At 53.3% G+C, this 20764-nt stretch overlaps 7 protein-coding genes across 7 annotated transcripts; 4 read left to right on the top strand and 3 right to left on the bottom strand.

Annotated features, from left to right (window-relative positions):
- Positions 1–1053: 1053 nt before the first annotated feature.
- Positions 1054–1892, top strand: PG985_004023 (uncharacterized protein; the record flags this gene model as incomplete). Its single annotated transcript, XM_066823792.1, has 2 exons — positions 1054–1171; positions 1243–1892. 2 exons carry the CDS (start codon positions 1054–1056, stop codon positions 1890–1892), a joined length of 768 nt encoding a protein of 255 aa, XP_066686952.1.
- A 142-nt stretch (positions 1893–2034) lies between these two features.
- Positions 2035–2457, bottom strand: PG985_004022 (sm snRNP core protein Sme1; the record flags this gene model as incomplete). Its single annotated transcript, XM_066823791.1, has 3 exons — positions 2035–2087; positions 2154–2247; positions 2317–2457. The coding sequence occupies 3 exons, from the start codon at positions 2455–2457 to the stop codon at positions 2035–2037; spliced, it is 288 nt and encodes a 95-aa protein (XP_066686951.1).
- A 981-nt stretch (positions 2458–3438) lies between these two features.
- Positions 3439–6678, top strand: PG985_004021 (armadillo-type protein; the record flags this gene model as incomplete). The annotated part of the gene is made up of 5 exons (XM_066823790.1): positions 3439–3573; positions 3635–3724; positions 3809–4090; positions 4185–4275; positions 4337–6678. 5 exons carry the CDS (start codon positions 3439–3441, stop codon positions 6676–6678), a joined length of 2940 nt encoding a protein of 979 aa, XP_066686950.1.
- Positions 6679–9899: 3221 nt separating this feature from the next.
- Positions 9900–10892, bottom strand: PG985_004020 (uncharacterized protein; the record flags this gene model as incomplete). The annotated part of the gene is made up of 1 exon (XM_066823789.1): positions 9900–10892. The coding sequence occupies one exon, from the start codon at positions 10890–10892 to the stop codon at positions 9900–9902; it is 993 nt and encodes a 330-aa protein (XP_066686949.1).
- A 2034-nt stretch (positions 10893–12926) lies between these two features.
- Positions 12927–15975, top strand: PG985_004019 (translation elongation factor aEF-2; the record flags this gene model as incomplete). Its single annotated transcript, XM_066823788.1, has 3 exons — positions 12927–12934; positions 13430–15899; positions 15958–15975. 3 exons carry the CDS (start codon positions 12927–12929, stop codon positions 15973–15975), a joined length of 2496 nt encoding a protein of 831 aa, XP_066686948.1.
- Positions 15976–16663: 688 nt separating this feature from the next.
- PG985_004018 (uncharacterized protein) lies at positions 16664–17626 on the top strand (the record flags this gene model as incomplete). The annotated part of the gene is made up of 2 exons (XM_066823787.1): positions 16664–16672; positions 16730–17626. The coding sequence occupies 2 exons, from the start codon at positions 16664–16666 to the stop codon at positions 17624–17626; spliced, it is 906 nt and encodes a 301-aa protein (XP_066686947.1).
- A 342-nt stretch (positions 17627–17968) lies between these two features.
- On the bottom strand, positions 17969–20527 carry PG985_004017 (uncharacterized protein; the record flags this gene model as incomplete). Its single annotated transcript, XM_066823786.1, has 4 exons — positions 17969–19213; positions 19272–19745; positions 19820–20338; positions 20438–20527. 4 exons carry the CDS (start codon positions 20525–20527, stop codon positions 17969–17971), a joined length of 2328 nt encoding a protein of 775 aa, XP_066686946.1.
- Positions 20528–20764: the final 237 nt, after the last annotated feature.

Genomic DNA, 20764 nt, shown 5'->3' with positions numbered 1-20764 from the left:
AAGGCTACTGCCAAAGGTCTCTCGAATGTGACAGGAGTGGTAACGCACGAGGGGGACAAGGTTGACTCGATACCCAATGGAGAGAATGAGTCAAACAGGTGATACGGAGCCACAGCCGACTGACTACCCTACCCTATGGTTGTATGGAAGACGCAAAATATGGGAGGCTAGCCTAGACACAGCAGCTGGTAACACACCCTGGTCGTGAGAGCAGAATTATCCCCACCTAGAGGACTGCACATGTGTATAGATTTACTGGTTTTGTACGGAGTATGGCCTAGCGCAACACATAGAAAGGCGTGTAGGTATTAGACAGAGGAAGCCAAGGATATAGAGAGCCGGGGGTAGAGGTATACGGGCGATACCTTAGTATGCAGCAGTTGTACCAGTATTGATAGGTATTTGATAATGGCAGGAATTTTGCAGCACGTGAAGTCCAAGTAGTCTGCAACTTCGAAATTTCTATTCGGACTGCGAACGTCAATTAAACTTTGTTCTGACATGGGCTTGTCGCTGCGGCAGAGGCGGCTGTGGTAGTAAGGCTTCTGAACCGATAGGTACGCTAACCTGGCTAGCGGGACCTTGAAGGTTCGTCATCGATCAGATTGATAAGATCCTTCAACATTGACACTGACACTTTTGCGCCACGCGATGCATCGGAAGATGTCCAGGAGCACGAACCATTAGCCAATGTGCCCAACCTCTCTTGGCCGACTTTCCACCTGAATGCATGCTCCCGTTTGTCGCTTCATACTCGTCTCTCACTGGCTGGCTCCAATCAGTAGCACATTGTTCGTATAAGTTCAAGTTGCGGAGGCAACCCCCTTGCAGTCATCCTCGCCTAGTGCGTTCTGTTCTGGGCCAAGAGCTGCAGGCCGAACTGCAGTCGTCGTCCAATTCGGCCAACGCCGCGCAGTTCAAAGCAACGTTGATAGGTGGGGGGTGTGCTGTAGCTTGACCTATCGCTGCAGTCGCATTTGATCGCTGCTCTATCACCCGTTGTCGCCGGTTCGGCCGCACATCTATCCATTCACTGTTCAGAGTTGGTTTGCCATGATGCTGCAGTCGCCGGACATGAACTCGACAGCCTTGAAAACCGCCAAAACCCAGCTGCGGAATCTCATGAAGCAGAGGCTGGCCAGCATACCATCGGATTCAGTCACTTCTCAAAGTCAGCAGCAGCCTATACACCTACCTATTGGCAGCAAAGCTCCGAAGATCGGCTAACATGATACTGTCTAGGCTTGCAAGCCTTCAACAGCTTGGCCAAATCTCAGCCTTATATCAACGCCAAGAATGTCGCAGTCTATTTGTCCATGCCCAATGGGGAGATCCAAACAGACCTTATCGTGAGAGACGCACTGGCGTCCGGGAAGCGCGTCTTCGTGCCGTTTCTACACCAATCGGGCTTACCAGCAGCGGATGGTCCCACGAGGCTCATGGACATGGTGAGCCTGCGAGATGTGCAAGACTACGAGTCTCTCCAGCGCGACAAGTGGGGTATTCCGAGTGTTGATTCTACAACGGTCAATCAGAGGCAGCGAACCGTAGGGGAGCTCGGCGGAATGCGTTCCGAAGATGCCTCGCTTGATCTCATCTTGCTGCCAGGGGTTGCATTCGACACCGACCCCAACACTGGAGTGATTCGTAGACTCGGCCATGGCAAAGGTTTCTATGATTATTTTCTGCATAGATATACTTTGGCGGTTTCGGAACAGGACAGGGCCCCGAGCGGTCGACCGTCTGTATTGCTGTATGCGCTAGCGCTTAAAGAACAATTCCTCCCGCCATCTTCAGAGCATTCGGTCCCAGTTGGTCCGCATGACCAGCCGATAGATGGCGTCTTTCTGGGAGATGGCGAACTCAAGCTGTCACCAACCGATGAGCCTTGATAGGTGGACACAATAAACAACCATCAACCGACAATCTTCTGTTATCATATCTTGCAACGTGGTATCATAGTATATGTGACCGCCACGTCAAACCTGACGCCCATAGAAGTCCAGTACGCCAATTTTTCTTTCCGGTTGTCAATCACTGCGCCTCCTGAATCAAAGAGACGTTGTCACCCTTCAACAAGATTTGCCCTGCGAATCATGTGTTAGCCGCCATTCGTTGAGTAGAGGAGAGCGCAACGCTGGGATCGTATGTACCTAATGTCCTTCTCTTCTCCTCGGGGTTCGTCTTGGTAATTTGCTTGACCTCTACCGCGTCGTCGATAACCAGGTTCATGAACTCGTCGAAGCCCTAGGGAAACAAACAGCTCGGTTAGCCCGCCGTATTCCGCGCCAATGATGGGAGCTGTAGGTGACCTACTCGGATCTTTCCCTCGATTCGGATGGCCAGCTGCTCGTACAGCCAGATCTTGACCGTGGCATGTGACTGGAGGAGCTTGAAGATGAAGTTGATGGGCGGCAGGAGAACCTTGCGCCCACCTCCACCACCGCGGCCAGTCATTGCGAATTGGTGTTTCTTGCCGTGGTTACTCTTGGAGCGAAGAGATGGGAGGCCGTAAAGGTCTGGCAGGAATTGTCGGTGGTCGGTGTGGAAGGTGGTCAGTCGCGTTGGATGGACACAGTGGCTCGCGTTTAGAGGTGCTCAAACGGACAAGGCTGACAACCTAAAAATTAAAGAGGCGGCCTGGGACAGCCAGACAGCTTCTGTCTTTGCTGGCGTCCGTCCCGCTGCTGGCTGCCCATATTTGTGGGGCTTCTTGTATGGGGCTGCCTCCAGGGATTGGCCGCCCCTCTCCTCTTTAATGTTCTCTCTCACTCCATACATGTATCTATTGTGACTGATGTCAATTAACACCTGCTGCAGTCGATTTCTACCTAATCCAGAGCAGTCTCTCGTCGTTAAAACTAAGGAATTGTCTCGGAATGAGCAATTAGTTTACCTATGCAATTACATTAGATTTCTCACTAAGTAAACATGGCGCGGATTTGGAGGTCCCAGGTTGGGTAGCGCATGCCCTCCCTCTTTGGAGTGCTCAGCGGCGGTGTTGGATGGAGGGGAGTTAAGCTGGCAATCTTGCCTGCCGCCCCACCGTGGAATTATTGCGTAGCAACCTGAGGTTCAGGGACAATGATCATTGAAAACATCTCTTCTTTCCTTTGGAGGGGTTTCCATCTTAGACAGCAATCCAACATAATCTTTATACAGGGCTTTCTCACCCGGCGCATTCACTCTTCTTCACCACCACAACGCCGATACGTATATTTTTTATACCCCCCAACGTCTTAATTCCACTGAGCCCTTTCTCTCAAGCCAGAGCGCAACGTGGGGAAATTTATCGATAAGCAGCCACTTGCTTCTGACTCTGAATCATAAGCTACCTACCTTCTTTGTTCGACCACGATCCGGCCAGCCTTGTCCTTCCCAGAAAGTTACCCGCTCGGAAAGCCAATACTGATCCCATATCACCATACAACGCCCATCATGGCTGCCAACGGCGTCGGCGACCAGGAGGCTTTTGCCCCTGCTGCGGTGCTGGACGCGGTCCTGACAATGCGAAGTAACGATACGGACCGCAAGAAGAAGGCAGCTACGTATCTGGAAAGCTTCCAGAAGTCGGTAGGTTTCCAACTGTTGACATTGCATGGAAGAACTTGGTTACTAATGCGACTCACGGCAGCCAAGCGCATGGACTACGACCATTACGATCCTGAAGTCGGATGCCGAGCCTGAGGCCAAGGTGTTCGCCGCGACAACTCTGAAGGGAAAGGTAAGGAACAGCGATCAGCGCCACCAAGCAAACTGTTCGGGACGTCTTGTGGATATGTAAGAACTAATGTATGGTCTTCGACAGATCACATACGACCTTTCTACTCAAGTACCGGCCGCGGAGCACCCTGCTGTCAGAGCCCAACTATTGGAGTTGCTGCAGCTCTATGCCTCGGGGCCCAGGCCCATCCGAGTCCAGTTGTGCGTCTGCCTGGCGATTTTGGCAATTCAGATGACGCAGTGGAAGGATGTTTTGCCCATGGTGGTATCCTCGCTCGGCAACCAACCCGAAAGCCATACTTGCATATTGGACTTCCTCCGAGTTCTCCCTGAAGAGGTGACAGAAGGACGCAAAATCAGCCTGAGTGTATGTGGACCGCGAATTAGCAACAACCTATCTTCCGGCGGCGCCTCGTGGTGGTACAGCAGACCTTGGATCGCAGTCTAATTGGTTTCGATAGGAAGAAGAGCTCACCCTGAGAACCACCGAGTTATTGTCGGACAACGCCCCTCAGGTCGTACAACTACTGATCAACTACGCGCACTCTTCCCGTAAGTTCTCTGCGGCATCTCTGTTTTGGTAATCGATCGAAGCTAACACATCGATTTGCAGCCCAAGCCGCGACAAATCCCCAGTTGCTCGAGTGCATAACGTCATGGCTGCGCGAGGTCCCTGTCAATGATCTTGTCAACTCCCCACTGCTGGGCGTGGTATTCAATGCCTTGGAGAGCGACGATTCTTTCCAGGAGGCTGCCGAATGCCTTTCGAGCATGGTGAGGGAAACCCGGGAGGTCGACGACAATGTAGCAAGCATCAACATCATGCTTCCGAAGGTCGTTGGGTTGCGGCCAAAGATCCAGAAGTTTGTCGAAGAAGAGGACACCGAGGGATACAAGTCGCTGACCCGAGTTTTCTCCGATGCCGGCATCGCTTGGGTTGTTGCTATCGCGCGCGAGACCGCGCATTTCCGGCCCCTTATTGATGCGATCCTGGAGTGCGTGGAGATGGACAAGGAACGAGACGTGATCGAGTACACCTTCGACTTCTGGTACGAACTGAAGCAGTACCTCGTGCTCGAACGCTACATCCAGGCCAGGATGGAGCTCGTCGACGTATATTCGAAGTTGGTGGACAGCTTGTTGAAGCACCTTCAATACCCTGAGTCCGAGGACGGACGCGATGCCAACGCGCGCGAGCTGTTTTCGAACGATCTTGTGGCGGAGGAGAAGTTCCGAGAGTTCAGACACCACATGGGCGACACGCTCAAGGATGCCTGTGAGGTGATGGGGGTCACTGATTGCCTGACCAAGGTCTTGGACGCCATTAGAATATGGACGCAGAAGTACGGGGGTATGGCAACGGCCACGTCGGTGCCTCACTGGCAAGAGCTGGAGGCTCCGCTGTTTTCCATGCGAGCCATGGGTCGTATGGTGGAAAAGGACGAGAGCATCGTGCTGCCCCAGCTTATGCCCTTGCTCATCCAGATTCCAGCTCACGAAAAACTTCGTTTCGCCACCATAATGGTCCTCGGGCGATACACCGAATGGACGGCAGCACACCCCGAACTCTTTGAAGGCCAGTTCAACTACATCGTATCGTCGTTCCAGACCGATTCTAAGGAGGTTGTCCGTGCGGCGGCAATGGCCATCAAGTACTTCTGCCAAGATTGCAAGCATCTGCTTGGCGTGCAAGTTGACCAACTTCAGCAATTCTACGACCAGGTCCTCGACACTCTGCAAGATGCTAGCCAAGAGGAGATTACGGAAGGTGTGGCCACCGTGGTTGCAATGCAGCCAAAGACTGAAATCTACCGGTTGCTCAAGCTCTACTGCGACCCTCTTGTGCAGAGATTGATGACCAAGGCAAACAATGCGACCGACGAGCCCGGGAAGCTTGCGGTTGCCGATCATCTACAGCTCATCACCATGTTCGTCCAGATTGTGGTTACTGTCCCTCCGGTGGCGCGTGGGGAAGAGGACCCTGCCGTTAAGTACTGGGTGGAGGTTTTCCCTATCCTGGCCAAGGTGCTCGAAAGCTTTGTCGACTTCTCCCCGATCTGCGAGCGAATCTGCAGATGCTGGCGATTTATCGTCATCAGCCACCGTGGTGCCATGACACCGTTGCTGCCAGAAATGGCCAACAAACTGGCACAAGGGTTCCAAAGCTCGAGACAGGGGTGTTTCCTTTGGGTGACCAGTGCCATCCTTCGCGAATTCTCTGACGATCGAGAGCATGTGGACCAAAGCATCACGGATTCCATCTACACATTTTTCGAGGCACAAGCAACGAATGTTCTACGTTTCATCAGCGAGCTGTCTCCGCAGGAGCTACCTGACGTTACAGAAGACTTCTTCCGCCTCATGATCGATGCTCTTCTCTACTACCCCCACAAGCTCATTCCGTCTCAGCTGTTCACCCCTATCTTTGAAGCGGCCATATCTGTCCTGGGATTGGAACAACGGCCACCTCTGTCGGCTACACTGCATTACGTTCGAGACTTGCTATCTTGGGGCGGTAAGAACCCTCCTTCATCTCTCGAGCATGTTAGCCCCGGCGTCGATGTGCAACTGCAGAACATGGTGAAGCAACTGATAGTCAGCCAGGGAGACGCTCTAGTGAAGCGTCTCCTAGCAGGCATGATGATCAGCTTCCCCCGCGACTGCTTCGCCGATGCCAGCGGCGCCCTTCTCTCCTTGTTTGAGATCATGCCGACGGAAACAGCGGTCTGGGTTGAGCGAACCCTGACGATGCTTCCTGAAGGCACAGTCACTCCCGCCGAGGTGGAGCGACTGATGGTCAAGATTCGGGAGCGACTGGGGGCCAACGATAGCGGGGAGGTGCGCCAAATACGGTCTATTCTGCAAGATTTCACCAACACGTACCGAAGACGCTACGTGGCCCCCCGTGATGGTTTGGGTGATCTTGAAGCATCCCGTTTCCGCTTTGAGGGCTAGAGTCCCATACGAAAGTGTCAAGTCTGGCTGCTTTCAACGCCGATTGGGCTTGCCCCTTGATAGCCTTGCTGGTCATCATCCAGTGGCCCACAGGTTAGTGGGATATGGTGGCGGTGGTGGGAAGATGGGAGAGAAGGGCCACGACAGATGTGGACTCCCAGAGCAGTTGACGCCTATGCTCTTCGGACTCTGCTCACTAGGAAATGCAAGAATGCATCAGAGAGGGTATACGCTACCACTTGCTGGACAATCGCAGCGCCTGTAGATTATGTGAGTCATGGGAAGCGACGGCTTTTCATTATGATGCATCAATATGCTTGCAGAGGGTTGGTAAAAGGCAGCAGTTGCGGTGGAGATAGATGGCAGGACAGTTTATTCACCCAAATCAATACAAGTAAAATTTTAAGAAATTCAGAGTCTACGCATAAAGTGACGGCCTGTTCGTGTAAGTCATTTGATTGTGTATATCGTGGGTATGTATTTGAAATCTAAGCGCCAACGTTGGATGGGGCGCGAACAGGAACAAGCAGACCAGCGCTTTCTCGCCAGCAAGCCCTTTACTCTTGGTAAAACACAAAATCCTTCCTGGACTTAAGTTTGGAGACAAAGGGAACTATTTTCAAACGCCGCCTATCCTGCTGTCCGTAGCTGCTCAGCACAGGGAATAAAAGCACGCCAACCCCCCACCCCCGCTGTCCCCTGCGAACGATCGTATTCAGGGGCCTGCCTAAAGACATATATACGCTGTTTTCGTTTTATAATTCATGATGAGAAGGCTTCGGTCGATATCGCGTAAGAATTCTGCAGGTGTATGCTCCGTTTCGCCGGGATAAATCAGACGCTATTCGCTACGCCCACAGATGGGACTGGATAATATCCTGGAGACAATATATACACAGGAAGTTTTGTCAGGGTCTAGGAGGAAGGACCATCGTTTCGGCAATTTTTCTTTGAATGATATACCTGTATAAGTCAGTATAGACATACAATGTAGCAATGGCTTCTCATCGGTGACTTACAATGAAATTGTAATCCACAATAGACTCTTCTGAAAAGGTTATACACTCAGGACGGCATTTGGTAATCAAAATTGAATTCGGGTTTGAGGTGTACTTTAGAACATCTTGAGGATGAAGTAGTACAATATGCCGATGGTCTTCTCGAACCACTGTGCCTTGGCTCTGCTTTGGCATCCAGCGCAAGTCTTGATGTTGTGGGCGAGTGCTGCTGACATTGCAATGGATTGGAAGGATATGGCGTAACGAGAAGGGAGTTGTCTCTGAGAACTGCGATGCGATACTTGGACTTGCTGATGCTGGACATGCAAGTGTGAGATGCCCACGATACCGAGCTCGACTTATATCTCCAGCTCGACCACAATGAAGCCGGGACACGTCAAAGGCGGACCCGTTAATCAAACCGTAAATGCTTCTCAAACACACAAAGATGAATAACATCTAGACCGCTCGAGACCGGACTCGAGTTCAAACAATGGCGCTAACGCCACAGAGTATCGGGAATGGGTGATACCCTTATTTTAAGCTGCGTTGGCAGCGTTGCCAAACTGACTTAGTTCAGACGATATCCCGAGTCTTTTCAGCTCCCTGGAGGCAAGAAAGGGCGGCTAAAAGACCTGTACTAGCGATGGCCCGGACAGGAAGCTAACCACCTCATTCGGCCTAATTTGGACGCAGCTTTCAGCTGAGATGTGAACCCTTTGCTCTCAAAGCTTCCATTGGAGCTACTGGTAAATATGTTTACCTCCGGATAATGGCAATAGGCTTGGGAGCTTGCGGTCTTGGCATATTGTGAAGCGTCTACCGGCGATCAGATCTAATGTTCGGCGGCTTGGGCCTTGAGGGAATCCAGTTGGCAGCCACCGCGAGTGGGAGTAGCTAAATCACCAATAGGGCGTACATTCTCCAAAATCGTCTAAAGACTTCATGGGCGGCAACTGTCGCATCGCAGTGGACTCGGTCCGCAAGTGGTGGCCTTGGGCATCTCAACCGGGCAACGCTACGAGGCCACCTTGAGCAACTGGGGGCGTCAGGTTAGAGACTTCGCTGCTGCGGCATTAAGCATCATTCCCAGCCCTTGGAAAATATGTTGCGAGTAGTTGAGTACAGTAAGGAGCTAGCTCCCGCGCGCGCGCAGTGAAATCTGCGATTCTAGCGAGAGGGAGGATATGTCGTCCAAGGATCAAAACTACTTGCGGGTGGTACCGCGCTGATTGAATACCTAAAGTCATCCGAAGGAGATTCATTAATAGAAACAAGAAGAACTATAATCAATGGGCGCATATATTACAAAATATAAATCAGTCGACAGTCGAAAATTGCAATGTCTGTGCCAGCTTGGCAGGGAGAAATCGGTATATTGTCCAAGACCAGGGCGTGCATCACATGCACGTTGCCAAGACAGGAATAGAAACGCATAGTTTGACGTCAAGCACTCGACAACCTAAGGTCCGAATGATAAATGTTCCAAGAACATATCCATCTAAAATACGTGCATCTCTTACTCAGGTCTGCAGTAGCCAACAGGCCATTATTACCAGCGCCATACGATAACTCATATAAGTCAGGCATGTACCCCCGAAAACGAGGCTTGCATGAAATCTAGCCGGAGCTTCGGGGATCTGAGCCTTCAACATTGCAGTCTGCTATACCTCAGCTCTGGCATGTGGTGTCATCTTTTCCTTCAGCGCCAAGGACCCAGTCCGCAGTACTCCTTGCCTGGTGTTGAATAGATATGTTGCTTCCTGGTCGACTGCGAATTGGACATTGTTAAAGTCTTCGTCTCTCGAGAACCACACGAGTTTGGATGGTGATTTATCCGGATCTCTTATGGAGCTCAATGGCCTGATCCTTCTGGAAATCCCATGATACAGATGGAGTGAAGATGGCTCGTTGGTTTCTCAACAGATGATGGCTATCATTGTCCCATTTGCAGTCGGTCGGGAAGTAACGAATCTCTTCAACGACAGGCATGTGGTAACTCGCCCCTTTTGTTGCACTCTCAATCGGGATTCTCATGAACCGCAAACCATCAGGATCAATTGCAAAACTTCCTCCAGGGCACGCCCATTCTCATGGCACATACCGTATGTGTACCTATGCTCATTCGAATTATCGGATCCAAAGCAACGTAAAGGAGGAAACTGGTCATGTTCTATTATGAATAATATGAACCATCGAGGACTGATAGTACTCTACCTAGTCTCATAGCGGCCGAGTCGGAACTGGTAAGCTACGATGCAGCCGAGTGACGATTTCCAGAAAGTCGGGTTCGTTCTCATCCGTCAGTATGCCATGTCGAACAAAGAAGTCGATCATAGCGGAAGCACAGTTCGTCTTGAACTCTTCTCGCAGAAGCGCCTCCTTGACTTCGTCCACCGACATCAAATAGAACTCTTCCACTTCGTCGTCTTGGGGCTTAGGGGCGATGTCCGGCCCGACCTCGAGATCGTAGAGGTACAGCACGTCGGGTACCACCAGACCCAGCTCCCCGCCGGAGCCGGCCGCGCTCTCGGCGACGTACGTGACCGCGCCTACCGACTTCGCATGCTTGCGAACAAGGTCCTCGGGTAGTGAAGCTTCCTCGTCGGCTTCGTGGAGGATGCACTCGAAGGGCGATTCCCCGGCTCTGATGCCACCAGCTACGGTGGTGTCCAGCTTCCCCGGCCACGTGTTGAGATGCCGACTGCGCCGGGGTACCCAGATCTTGATTTCGCCGGCGGGTGTGCGGGTGTAGACGGTCATGTGCGCTCCACGGCAACAGATCCCGAACAGTCCCGCTGCCGCTCTCAGCAGCTGCACACGCTTTCCATCGTAATCGGCCCCTAGAACCTTGTAGTCCTCAGGATGTGTTCGGATCAGATTTCCGAAGATCTTCGATTGCGAAGCTGCTTGGATCACCTCCTTGAAAGCCGCGTTGACGGCGCTGGCGGTGTCAGCTCCATTGGAGGGGTCGAGGACGCGGACACTGCGCGGGCCGGAGGGGTCGTGGGTGATGGCGAAGTTGGACGTCCACGGCATCTTCTGGACTATGGAAGGAAGCATGAATCCATGGGGCCGAGAGTCGCCAGGGAGTAGGAGCTGGTAAAGCGCCTTTCGGTCATCGTGCGAGTAGGGCAGCTGAGAGATGTCGATGTGGGGGTAGTTGTCGCATATTTTCACCAGGTTGAGGTAGGTTCTTCGTCCCGGTTGAGACATCTTGAGAATCACTGAAAATGGTCGTCTTGCAAACAGTCTTCTGAATAAGACCTGAATCAAAGACCTGAATCAAAGACCAAACTCCCTCCTTATGTGAGTTGAATCTTTGGTCAAGGTGTACTCTGTTTACAACGGGTGGTGATGGTTGAAAGTGAGCAATGTCTCTGGGTTTTTTCCTAAAAAACAAACCGATGTAATGCATTCACTTTTCAAGTTTTACACCGATATTCATTGAATACTTGAGAATTGAAGACTTCATTGGTCTTCCCAATGCCTTCTATTCACCTGGCACTCTTAGCCAAGCGAGTCTCAGAACGCATAGAGGTATGTCATTGGTATAGTGGCTATCGATAAGGTAAGCAGTAAGCTTATCGGAACTACCCCTCCAACCCACATATGGGGGATGCATATCCGAATCGTCCCCCACTTTGAGCATGAGCAAAAGGAAGTGCTTGGGTACATGTAAAGAGAGGGGTAATCAGTGGTAGCTTGGCAACACTGGGACATTTTATTGAACTGATGCTGCATGTACCACCTGTTTGCTGTGCCCAGTGACCATCATAGGTATGATGGTTTTACGAGTTGAAAACGAAGGATTTACCAGGAAGGTTGAAGGTTGCTCTGCTGGTGGGGTGGTACACGAGAAGCCTCAAGAGCAGCTTCCTCCAACATAGCGCCCGGAACTAGAAGCACTTGGTCATTCCCCTTTCTGATTCTAGCACTACGAGGACCAGGAAAGAAACAGCATATGTTTCATAGGTAGTGTTTTCAAGCTGCTCATTACGGGCCCAAGGATATCTTGAAGGTGAAGAATAATGGCTATGGGTGGTGAGAGACTTTGAGCATTGAAGTGGGTGGCCGGGCATCTTGTTCCAGGTTTCCTGCAGGGTAAACGAAAAGAAAGCAGCACTCCAGTTAAAGTTCGTATGTGATGGTAATCCACTTCATGCCCGATTCTTGGGCTCTTTGACTTTGGGCCTGTGTCTGCGGCACTGCCTCCTAGTGAGCTAGTCGAGGACTTATTCAAGCTGTCATCCATGCTTAGCTGCGAAGCTCCTCCTCTTAGCCTCTCGGACTTAAGGAGGAGTCACACCGGGTGAGCAAGACTGGCTGCTGCTTTGGGGCAGAGAGCCATCGGGTAAAATTTACCCAGCAACCAGTAAGTCGAGTGGCATCATCCCACATGTTCTCATGAGACGAGTGGGTAAATCCGCTGTCCATATTCAGACTTGAGACACCAGTCACCCAGTCCAGGCCCCGAAAGGCCGTGGCAGTACACAGTACCCTGCGCATGATTACGGCGCACCAAATCAGCATTTGCTTAGAAATTCCACTGCGCGATAAGAGGCGATGGATGAGTCCTCCCCGCCCAGTTTCAGTTATCCCACAGATATTATGTAGGCCGGCCAGCCAGTCATCTGCCTATAGAATAACTTCGTTTTTCAGGACGATGACTCCAGTGGCGCATAGCAGCTATTATGACAAACAAGACAGCTGGGACCAACGGAATAACCGGATTACTCCAGTGTATTTTGCCAATGTATTCAATGGGAGACCTATTATTCCAGTGGACGAGAGTGAGATAAGCAGTAGAATAATCCATAGCATCCAGTGGCAATTATTCAATTAGGGCTTGGGAGAAGTTGTCCCATTAACAGAGCACCACCAACTTTCGCAAGCCCGTAAGGTGGGGCCAAGCTGCTCCCCTCAGTTTTTTTTTTCCCTGCAGCCCCGCACTTCGACCAGTTTATTCGACTGCGACAGATTTCCTACCTACCCTCCCGCCCACCCCCTCCTCCCTCTTCACATAACCACTGCAGGGAGCCTTCTGTTGGTGCTGCGTGCGACTTATAAACATCAACATCTTCTTCGGAAATTCCTGTGTTCAATCTGTCTTGTCGATCGTCTCTTGATCGACTTTTGCACAGAAGAGGTCTCTTTCTCGCCTCGCACAACCCCGCATCATCGGGTCCTTTCAACACCACCACACATCACAGGTTTTTCTTCGGGTCTCGCCCGTAAAACACCGCCAAGATGGTCAAGTAAGTCAAGATATCTATCCATCCTCATCTCCCAAAGGCGTCGTTCATTGCTATAACGGCAATTATTTGCCTTGCGATGTTTGAACCATGTCGTTTCGCGGCGCTCCGAGGGGCCGGCATCATCACACCAGATCCTCACTACCACCCACCCATCCGATATCATGCTAACTTTTGTTTTCTTGCAGCTTCAGTAAGTTCGATTTGCAAGCATTATTACCTTCCGAGAAGTCGATTATCATTTCCTGGGCGATTTGTTGCCCGGAGATGATGGCTTGACATCCATCCACCCTGCCCCTGATGGCTCGACATCTTCAACACCAGATCTTCATCATCACATCCATGCTAACCAAAACGAACTCGCGCAGCCGTGGACGAGGTGCGTAAGCTGATGGACAAGCCGTAAGTATTCAACGTCAAAATAACAGAGAAAGAGGATTGGGAACTCGATAATGGTCCCAACTCGCAGACCTGGGATTATTGCTAACTGAATCATAGTACCAATGTCCGTAACATGTCCGTCATTGCCCACGTCGATCACGGCAAATCTACCCTGACAGACTCTCTGCTGGCCAAGTGCGGTATTATCTCCTCCGCCAAGGCCGGAGATGCCCGTGCCACCGACACCCGTCAAGATGAGCAGGACCGTGGTATCACCATCAAGTCCACCGCCATTTCCCTGTACGGCGAGCTTCCTCAGGAGGAAGACATCAAGGACATCGTTGACCAGAAGACCGACGGCAACGGCTTCTTGATCAACCTGATCGATTCGCCTGGTCACGTTGATTTCTCTTCCGAAGTCACTGCTGCTCTGCGAGTCACTGATGGTGCTCTGGTCGTCGTCGATACCGTTGAGGGTGTCTGTGTTCAGACCGAGACCGTCCTGCGTCAGGCTCTGTCTGAGCGCATCAAGCCTGTTGTTGTCATCAACAAGGTCGATCGTGCTCTTCTCGAGCTTCAGGTCTCCAAGGAGGACTTGTACCAGTCCTTCTCGCGTACCATCGAGTCCGTGAACGTCGTCATCTCGACTTACCTGGACAAGTCTCTCGGTGACCTCCAGGTCTACCCCTACAAGGGTACCGTCGCTTTCGGTTCCGGTCTGCACGGTTGGGCTTTCACCGTCCGCCAGTTCGCCACCCGTTACGCCAAGAAGTTCGGTGTCGACCGCAACAAGATGATGGAGCGTCTCTGGGGCGACAACTACTTCAACCCCCACACCAAGAAGTGGACCACCAAGAGCTCCCACGAGGGTAAGGAGCTGGAGCGTGCCTTCAACCAGTTCATCCTGGACCCCATCTTCAAGATCTTCTCCGCCGTCATGAACTTCAAGAAGGATGAGGTCACCACTCTTCTCAGCAAGCTCGACCTCAAGCTCGAGGCTGCCGACAAGGACAAGGAGGGCAAGCAGCTGCTCAAGGCTGTCATGCGCACTTTCCTGCCCGCCGCTGACTCCCTGATGGAGATGATGATTCTTCACCTTCCTTCGCCCGTCACGGCCCAGAAGTACCGTGTCGAGACTCTGTACGAGGGTCCTCAGGATGATGAGGCCGCTGTTGCCATCCGTGACTGCGACCCCAAGGGACCCCTCATGCTGTACGTCTCCAAGATGGTGCCGACCTCCGATAAGGGTCGCTTCTACGCCTTCGGTCGTGTCTTCGCCGGTACCGTCCGATCCGGTCTCAAGGTCCGCATCCAGGGACCCAACTACGTTCCTGGCAAGAAGGAGGATCTCTTCATCAAGGCCATCCAGCGTACCGTTCTGATGATGGGTGGCAAGGTCGACCCCATTGACGACATGCCCGCTGGTAACATTGTCGGTCTGGTCGGTATTGATCAGTTCCTGCTCAAGTCTGGTACCCTCACCACCAGCGACACTGCCCACAACATGAAGGTCATGAAGTTCTCCGTCTCGCCTGTCGTCCAGCGTTCCGTCCAGGTCAAGAACGCCCAGGATCTCCCCAAGCTTGTCGAAGGTCTTAAGCGTCTGTCCAAGTCTGACCCTTGTGTCCTGACTTCCTCCAACGAGTCTGGTGAGCACGTCGTCGCCGGTGCCGGTGAGCTGCATCTCGAGATTTGCTTGAACGATCTCGAGAACGACCACGCTGGTGTTCCTCTCATCATCTCCGACCCCGTCGTCGGTTACCGTGAGTCGATTGCTGCCAAGTCCAGCATGACTGCTCTGTCCAAGTCCCCCAACAAGCACAACCGTATCTACATGACGGCTGAGCCCATCGATGAGGAGCTTGCTCTGGCCATTGAGGCTGGCAAGATCTCCCCTCGTGAGGATTTCAAGACTCGTGCCCGCACCCTGGCTGACGACTTCGGCTGGGATGTCACCGATGCCCGCAAGATTTGGTGCTTCGGTCCCGATACCCAGGGCCCTAACCTGTTGGTCGACCAGACCAAGGCCGTTCAGTACCTGAACGAAATTAAGGACTCTGTCGTCTCCGGTTTCCAGTGGGCCACCCGTGAGGGTCCCGTTGCCGAGGAGCCCATGCGTGGTGTCCGCTGGAACATCATGGATGTTACCCTCCACGCCGATGCCATTCACCGTGGTGCTGGTCAGATCATGCCTACTACCCGTCGCGTCCTGTACGCTTCTACTCTGCTTTCCGAGCCCGCTCTCCAGGAGCCCGTCTTCCTGGTCGAGATTCAAGTGCCCGAGCAGGCCATGGGTGGTGTCTACGGTGTCCTTACCCGCCGCAGAGGTCACGTCTTCGCTGAGGAGCAGCGTCCCGGTACTCCTCTGTTCACCATCAAGGCTTACCTGCCCGTCATGGAGTCTTTCGGCTTCAACGCCGATCTCCGACAGGGAACTGGTGGTCAGGCCTTCCCCCAGATGGTCTTCGACCACTGGCAAGTCCTTCCCGGTGGCTCTGCCCTCGACAACACCTCCAAGGTTGGTGGTATCGTCCAGACCATCCGTAAGCGCAAGGGTCTTAAGGTCGATGTGCCTGATGTCAGCAACGTAAGTTCAATCCAAGCTACCAATTCGTCTTGAATCACTCACTAATGTTTTTATATAGTACTACGACAAGCTGTAAGCAGCTTATCAGCAAGCTGATATACACTGGTCTCATACCACATTTCACGACGATTATGAGACAGAATCTCGCATTTACGGGTTGGGCCTAAGGCGCCCGGGTGGAAATGCGACGCCTTGGGGGACAAGGAATGATGCAACCGTGGATACCGGAAAAGCTATACAAAGGCACAGGGCGTGAATCCTATACTAGCTGTCGTCCATTTGGTTTGCTCTGTAGTTATGAAGAATTGATTTTACGTTTAGACACCTTACGATTCATGCTTTTGTGATTTGAACCCCGAACTCCTGCTTGTTGCGCGTCTTTGTTGACAGGTTATCATTTGAGTCCAAATCTTGAGTCATTTCACACATGCAATCACTCAGCAGCAATCCAGTTGTTTGCTATGCCGCAATGCGTTGAAGCGGGGTCTCTCCTCTTGGAGAGTGTGCGGAGTAGTATGCAACACTTGGGTCTTGTATGTTTCCTACGTTCGTTGCTTGATATTCTGCTGAAGTATACAATCTGTCTTGTCATCTCGGCAGAAATCAAAGCCACATTACCATTTCACTTGCTGTTGCCTTCATCTGCATGGATATAATGGCACATTCATTCCATATCCATCCTGGTACCAAACACTTCAAGTGGTCTCGAGATCTCCTACCGGTGCTCACTGTGCCTTCTGGAGCCGAAATTTCATTCGATCTGCATGACGGGGGTAATAACCAGGTAATAGAATAATGAGTGTTAAACATTGATACTACAACTTACTTAGTATAACCAGATCCGTCCGGACAATGTTGAGGAAGCACTATCGGGCTTTGTATTCGCCCAAACGGATCCGGGTCATGGCCCGGTCTTCGTAGAAGGTGCAGAGCCGGGTGACGTGCTACGTATCGACTTCCTCGAGCTGAAGACGGCCGACTACGGCTGGACTGCCATCTTCCCAGGCTTCGGGATCCTGGCCGACGAATTCGCCGACCAAGCGCCGGCGCTGCGGATGTGGGACCTTCGCAGGGCCGCCGAGAGGGGTTACATCGAGTTCCCGACGACGGCCAGCGAACACCTCCGGGGCAGGATCCGCGTGCCCTTCTCCCCGTTCCTGGGCACCATTGGCATTGCGCCGGCCGAGGGGGGCGACCACCCCATGGTGCCGCCTATGCCGCTCACGGGCGGCAACATCGACACGCGCCATATTACCTGCGGCAGCTCGCTCTACCTGCCGGTCCAGGCAGCCGGCGCCCTGCTCAGTGCCGGGGACGGGCACGCGGCGCAGGGCGATGGGGAGGTGTGCGGGACGGCGGTGGAGACGCCGATGCGGTGTCGGCTGCGCGTGACGGTCGAGAAAGGGGAGAAGGCCAAGAGCTGGTGCGCCGACGGGCCGGCGATCGTGACGGCGCCGCGGGAGACTAGGCCGGAGCTCGATGGTGATGTGGTAAGAGGGGTTGAGGGACGCGAGTTCATGGCGTTGGGCGTGAATGCGGATTTGCGCGAGGCGACGCGGAAGGCGGTGCGTGGTGTGTTGGCTTGGCTGGTGGCGGAGAAGGGGATGGAGCGGGTCGAGGCGTACATGTTGGCGAGTGTGGCGGGCAACTTGAGGTTGACGGAGGTGGTGGATATGCCGAATTATGCGGTTGGGTTCGGTATCCCATTGGGGATCTTTGTGGATTAAGGGGTCTTTCAGATTGGGGTTGGGTATTCCGTCCAGGTGGTTCTTGTTAGTCACGTTGAATGATTGAAAGCATGGCAGTTCCATCGAAGATCATAGGCAGGTTCAGGAGGAGTCGATGATGTACTTGAGTGAATGCTAGTTGATATGTATTCATGTGGATTTTGATCTAACTGGGCCTGGACTAAGCAGCCCAGCAGTTTGTACATGCTATGTAGGTAGGTATGTGCATATGTAATCGGAGAGGAATATCTCAAATTCCTCAAGTTATCCCAACCAGACGCACCAGGTCAAGGCAAGAGTCATCCAACAAAGCAGAAGGACACCCAAGCTGCCTAAGGCTGTTCATGAAGATGCGCCGCTGCTTGTTGCAGGGCTAGGGGGTGTTGGGCCAGTTGCCCAGTTCACCGGCTCCGATCCAAGAACATATTCCATTGATCCTCCGTTGGCAAAGACATCGTCCCAGGTTACCCATGCCTTCTCCCAAGCCTCCCCGTTGACTTTCAGGCTCTGCACGTAGTAGGCGTCCTCGCTACCCCCGGTCGTGGTAATGTGCAGTTCCTTCTCGCCGCCGAGGTGGATCGTAAGATCGCTGAACCAGGGTGACCCGACCAAGAAGGTCGTCTGGCCGGTCATGGGGTAAAGACCAAGCATGACCCAGAGCACCCAGGACTCCATCGCACCAGCATCCGAGTTGCCCGGCAGGCCGCCTGGCGTGGGATGGTAGTAGCTCTTGGCGTTGAAGCGACTGTACTTGACCGTCAGATCCTGGCGGCCGACGTAGTTGAACAAGAAGGGCGTGGTGAAGCTCGGCTCGTTGCCCGGGTTGAAGAGCGTCTTGTTGAACTTGGAGTCGCCGCTGGGGTTCAGTTCCGGGGTGAACATGGCCTCGAGCCTCGCGATGAAGGCGTCGACGCCGCCGCACAGCTTGATCAGGTGCTCGATGTCGTGGTGTGCGTTGAACGAGTACTCGATCGGGAGGCCCTGGTAGTAGGCGTCGCCCCAATAGCAGCCGCCGCACGAGAGGGGGTCCTGCTCCTTGAATGTGCCATCCTCGTTGCGGGGGCCTAGGAAGCCGGTGAAATCCTGGAACTTCATGTCCGGGTTCCACTGGTTCCGCCAGTTGCGCGATCGGTTCAGGTACTTGTCTGCGTCGTCCGCCTTGCCGAGCCCGGACGCGACCTGGTACAGGCCGAAGTCGTTGGCGGAGTACTCGACGGCCTGGGTGACGGAGCGCTTGTACTTGGTCGTAATGTAGCCGTGCTCGAGCCAGTCGGGCAGTGCGCCGCGCCCTTCCTTGGTCCCGGCGCTGCTATCTCTCGGGTCTTTGTTGTTGGGCGGCACCGTCTCGGCGTCCGTGACCATGGCCCGGAAGGCGTCCTCCCAGTCGACGGCCCCGCGCACGCCCTTGACGTACGCGTCGGCCAGGACGTTGTCGGCGTTGGAGCCGCCCTGCGTGACGCCGTTGGCGAAGGAGGAGCGCCCGTCGGGCATGAAGCCGTCGTGGCGCCAGATGTCGACGAGGGAGCGGATGAACTCCTCGTAGGCGACGGGCTCGATTACGTGGAAGAGGGAGGTGGTGCAGCGGAACTAAAGGCAGTTAGAAGACTGCTTGGGAAATCAAAGTATTAAGATACTATGTACTTACCAAGTCCCAAAGTGTGAAGGTGTCATCGTAGTAGGGTTCACCCGAAGACCAAAGAGGGTTCTCTCCTGTCTTGTTGGTGGGGATGATATTCATATGGTACAGCGACGTATACAGAAGCTGCAGGTTCGTGTTGTCGGTATCCGTGGTGGTGATTTTGGACAAGATCCGGTCATTCCACGCCTTTTTCACGTTATCTTCCAAGGTAGCCAATGAGGTGTCAGCGGGTATCTCCTCGTCGACATTCTTGCAGGCCTGATCTGTGGAGATGAAAGAGACTCCGACCCGGGAGGTGACCTGGGTAGAGTTGAAGGTGAAGGCGGCCCCGAGTCGGGCAGTGGACTCGACGCTGGGTGTATCGTCGTATGAGGCAAGCTCGGTCGCCAATGGCTCGGTGCCGACAAATGTCTTGTAGGTTGCTTCTTTGTCGAAATGCCCACAGAAGTAGACAGTCCATTTTGGCGCGCGGTTCCAGCCCTGTAACAGGGGTAGGTTAGTATGACCTGAATCATAGGTACGGCCTTGCTCAAGAGGCCCAAGGAGATACTCACATTATCGTACGAGCCAAAGCCCTCATAGCGAAGTGTGCCGCTCTGGGGATCTTCAGAGACCGAAATGTTCCCTCCTAGGTAGCTCTGCCCGAGCCCCTGTCCCCGGAAGGAGGGGAGCACATGGGACACGTCGACAATAACATTCGAGGATGTGCTGTCCTGGGGAAACGTGTAACTGTACAGACCCGCCCGATGCGTCGCGCTCATCTCCAAGGTCGTACCGCTTCCGAGATGCGCCTTGTAGTGACCGACTCGTGCCTCGTCCTTGGCTGAGCGAGTGTCGTTGTGGTCCTCCAGGGGGTTCTCGATGTCGCCCAGCACCGGCATCTGCGACACGACGCCATACTTGGGCGCGCCGCCCGTCCCGCTCTCGTGGAGGAGGCTGAAGCCCGTGAAGTTGCCCGTCGCCTGGTACCCCGAGTAGCTGTCCGACCCGGTGTACAGATCGGGGCCCAGCTTGATGATCCCAAACGGCAGGCTCACTCCTGGAAACGTGTTGCCGCCGTCGATGGTTCCGGCCTATGAGAAGATCAGACGAAGGGACTTGGTCGCGCGCGCAGGATTTGGCTTTGCCCAATCAACTGAACGTTAATGTATTTGATACATTGGGAAACTCACGTCAGGTAAGACATAGTCGGTCAGGTCGGCGGCATGGGCGGTATTAGTCAAAGCGAGTGCAGAGGCTGCAACAACTCCTGAAGTTCGCATTTTGGAGTATCAACGAGCGTATGGGCAGCTGTGTGCAAAAGGCAACATGTACGACGCGACACCGCAAGACATGTTTCTCTACCTATGTACGATTTATTTGCCAGAACCCCATGCCATACTTAAAAATAAACAATGCATAGTAATCGTAAACCTAGTCGCCCAGAAGTCGCTAAAGGCTAGAGGACCCTTTTCAGCATCCTTCGCGTCGTTCTGACCCCTGTCTCGCCCCATGGGGCA

This window comes from Apiospora marii (assembly GCF_038362585.1).
Source record: "Apiospora marii strain CBS 49790 chromosome Unknown utg000003l_segment0_segment0, whole genome shotgun sequence".
NCBI lineage: Eukaryota > Fungi > Ascomycota > Sordariomycetes > Amphisphaeriales > Apiosporaceae > Apiospora > Apiospora marii.
This window is presented reverse-complemented; position numbering and strand designations above follow the sequence as displayed.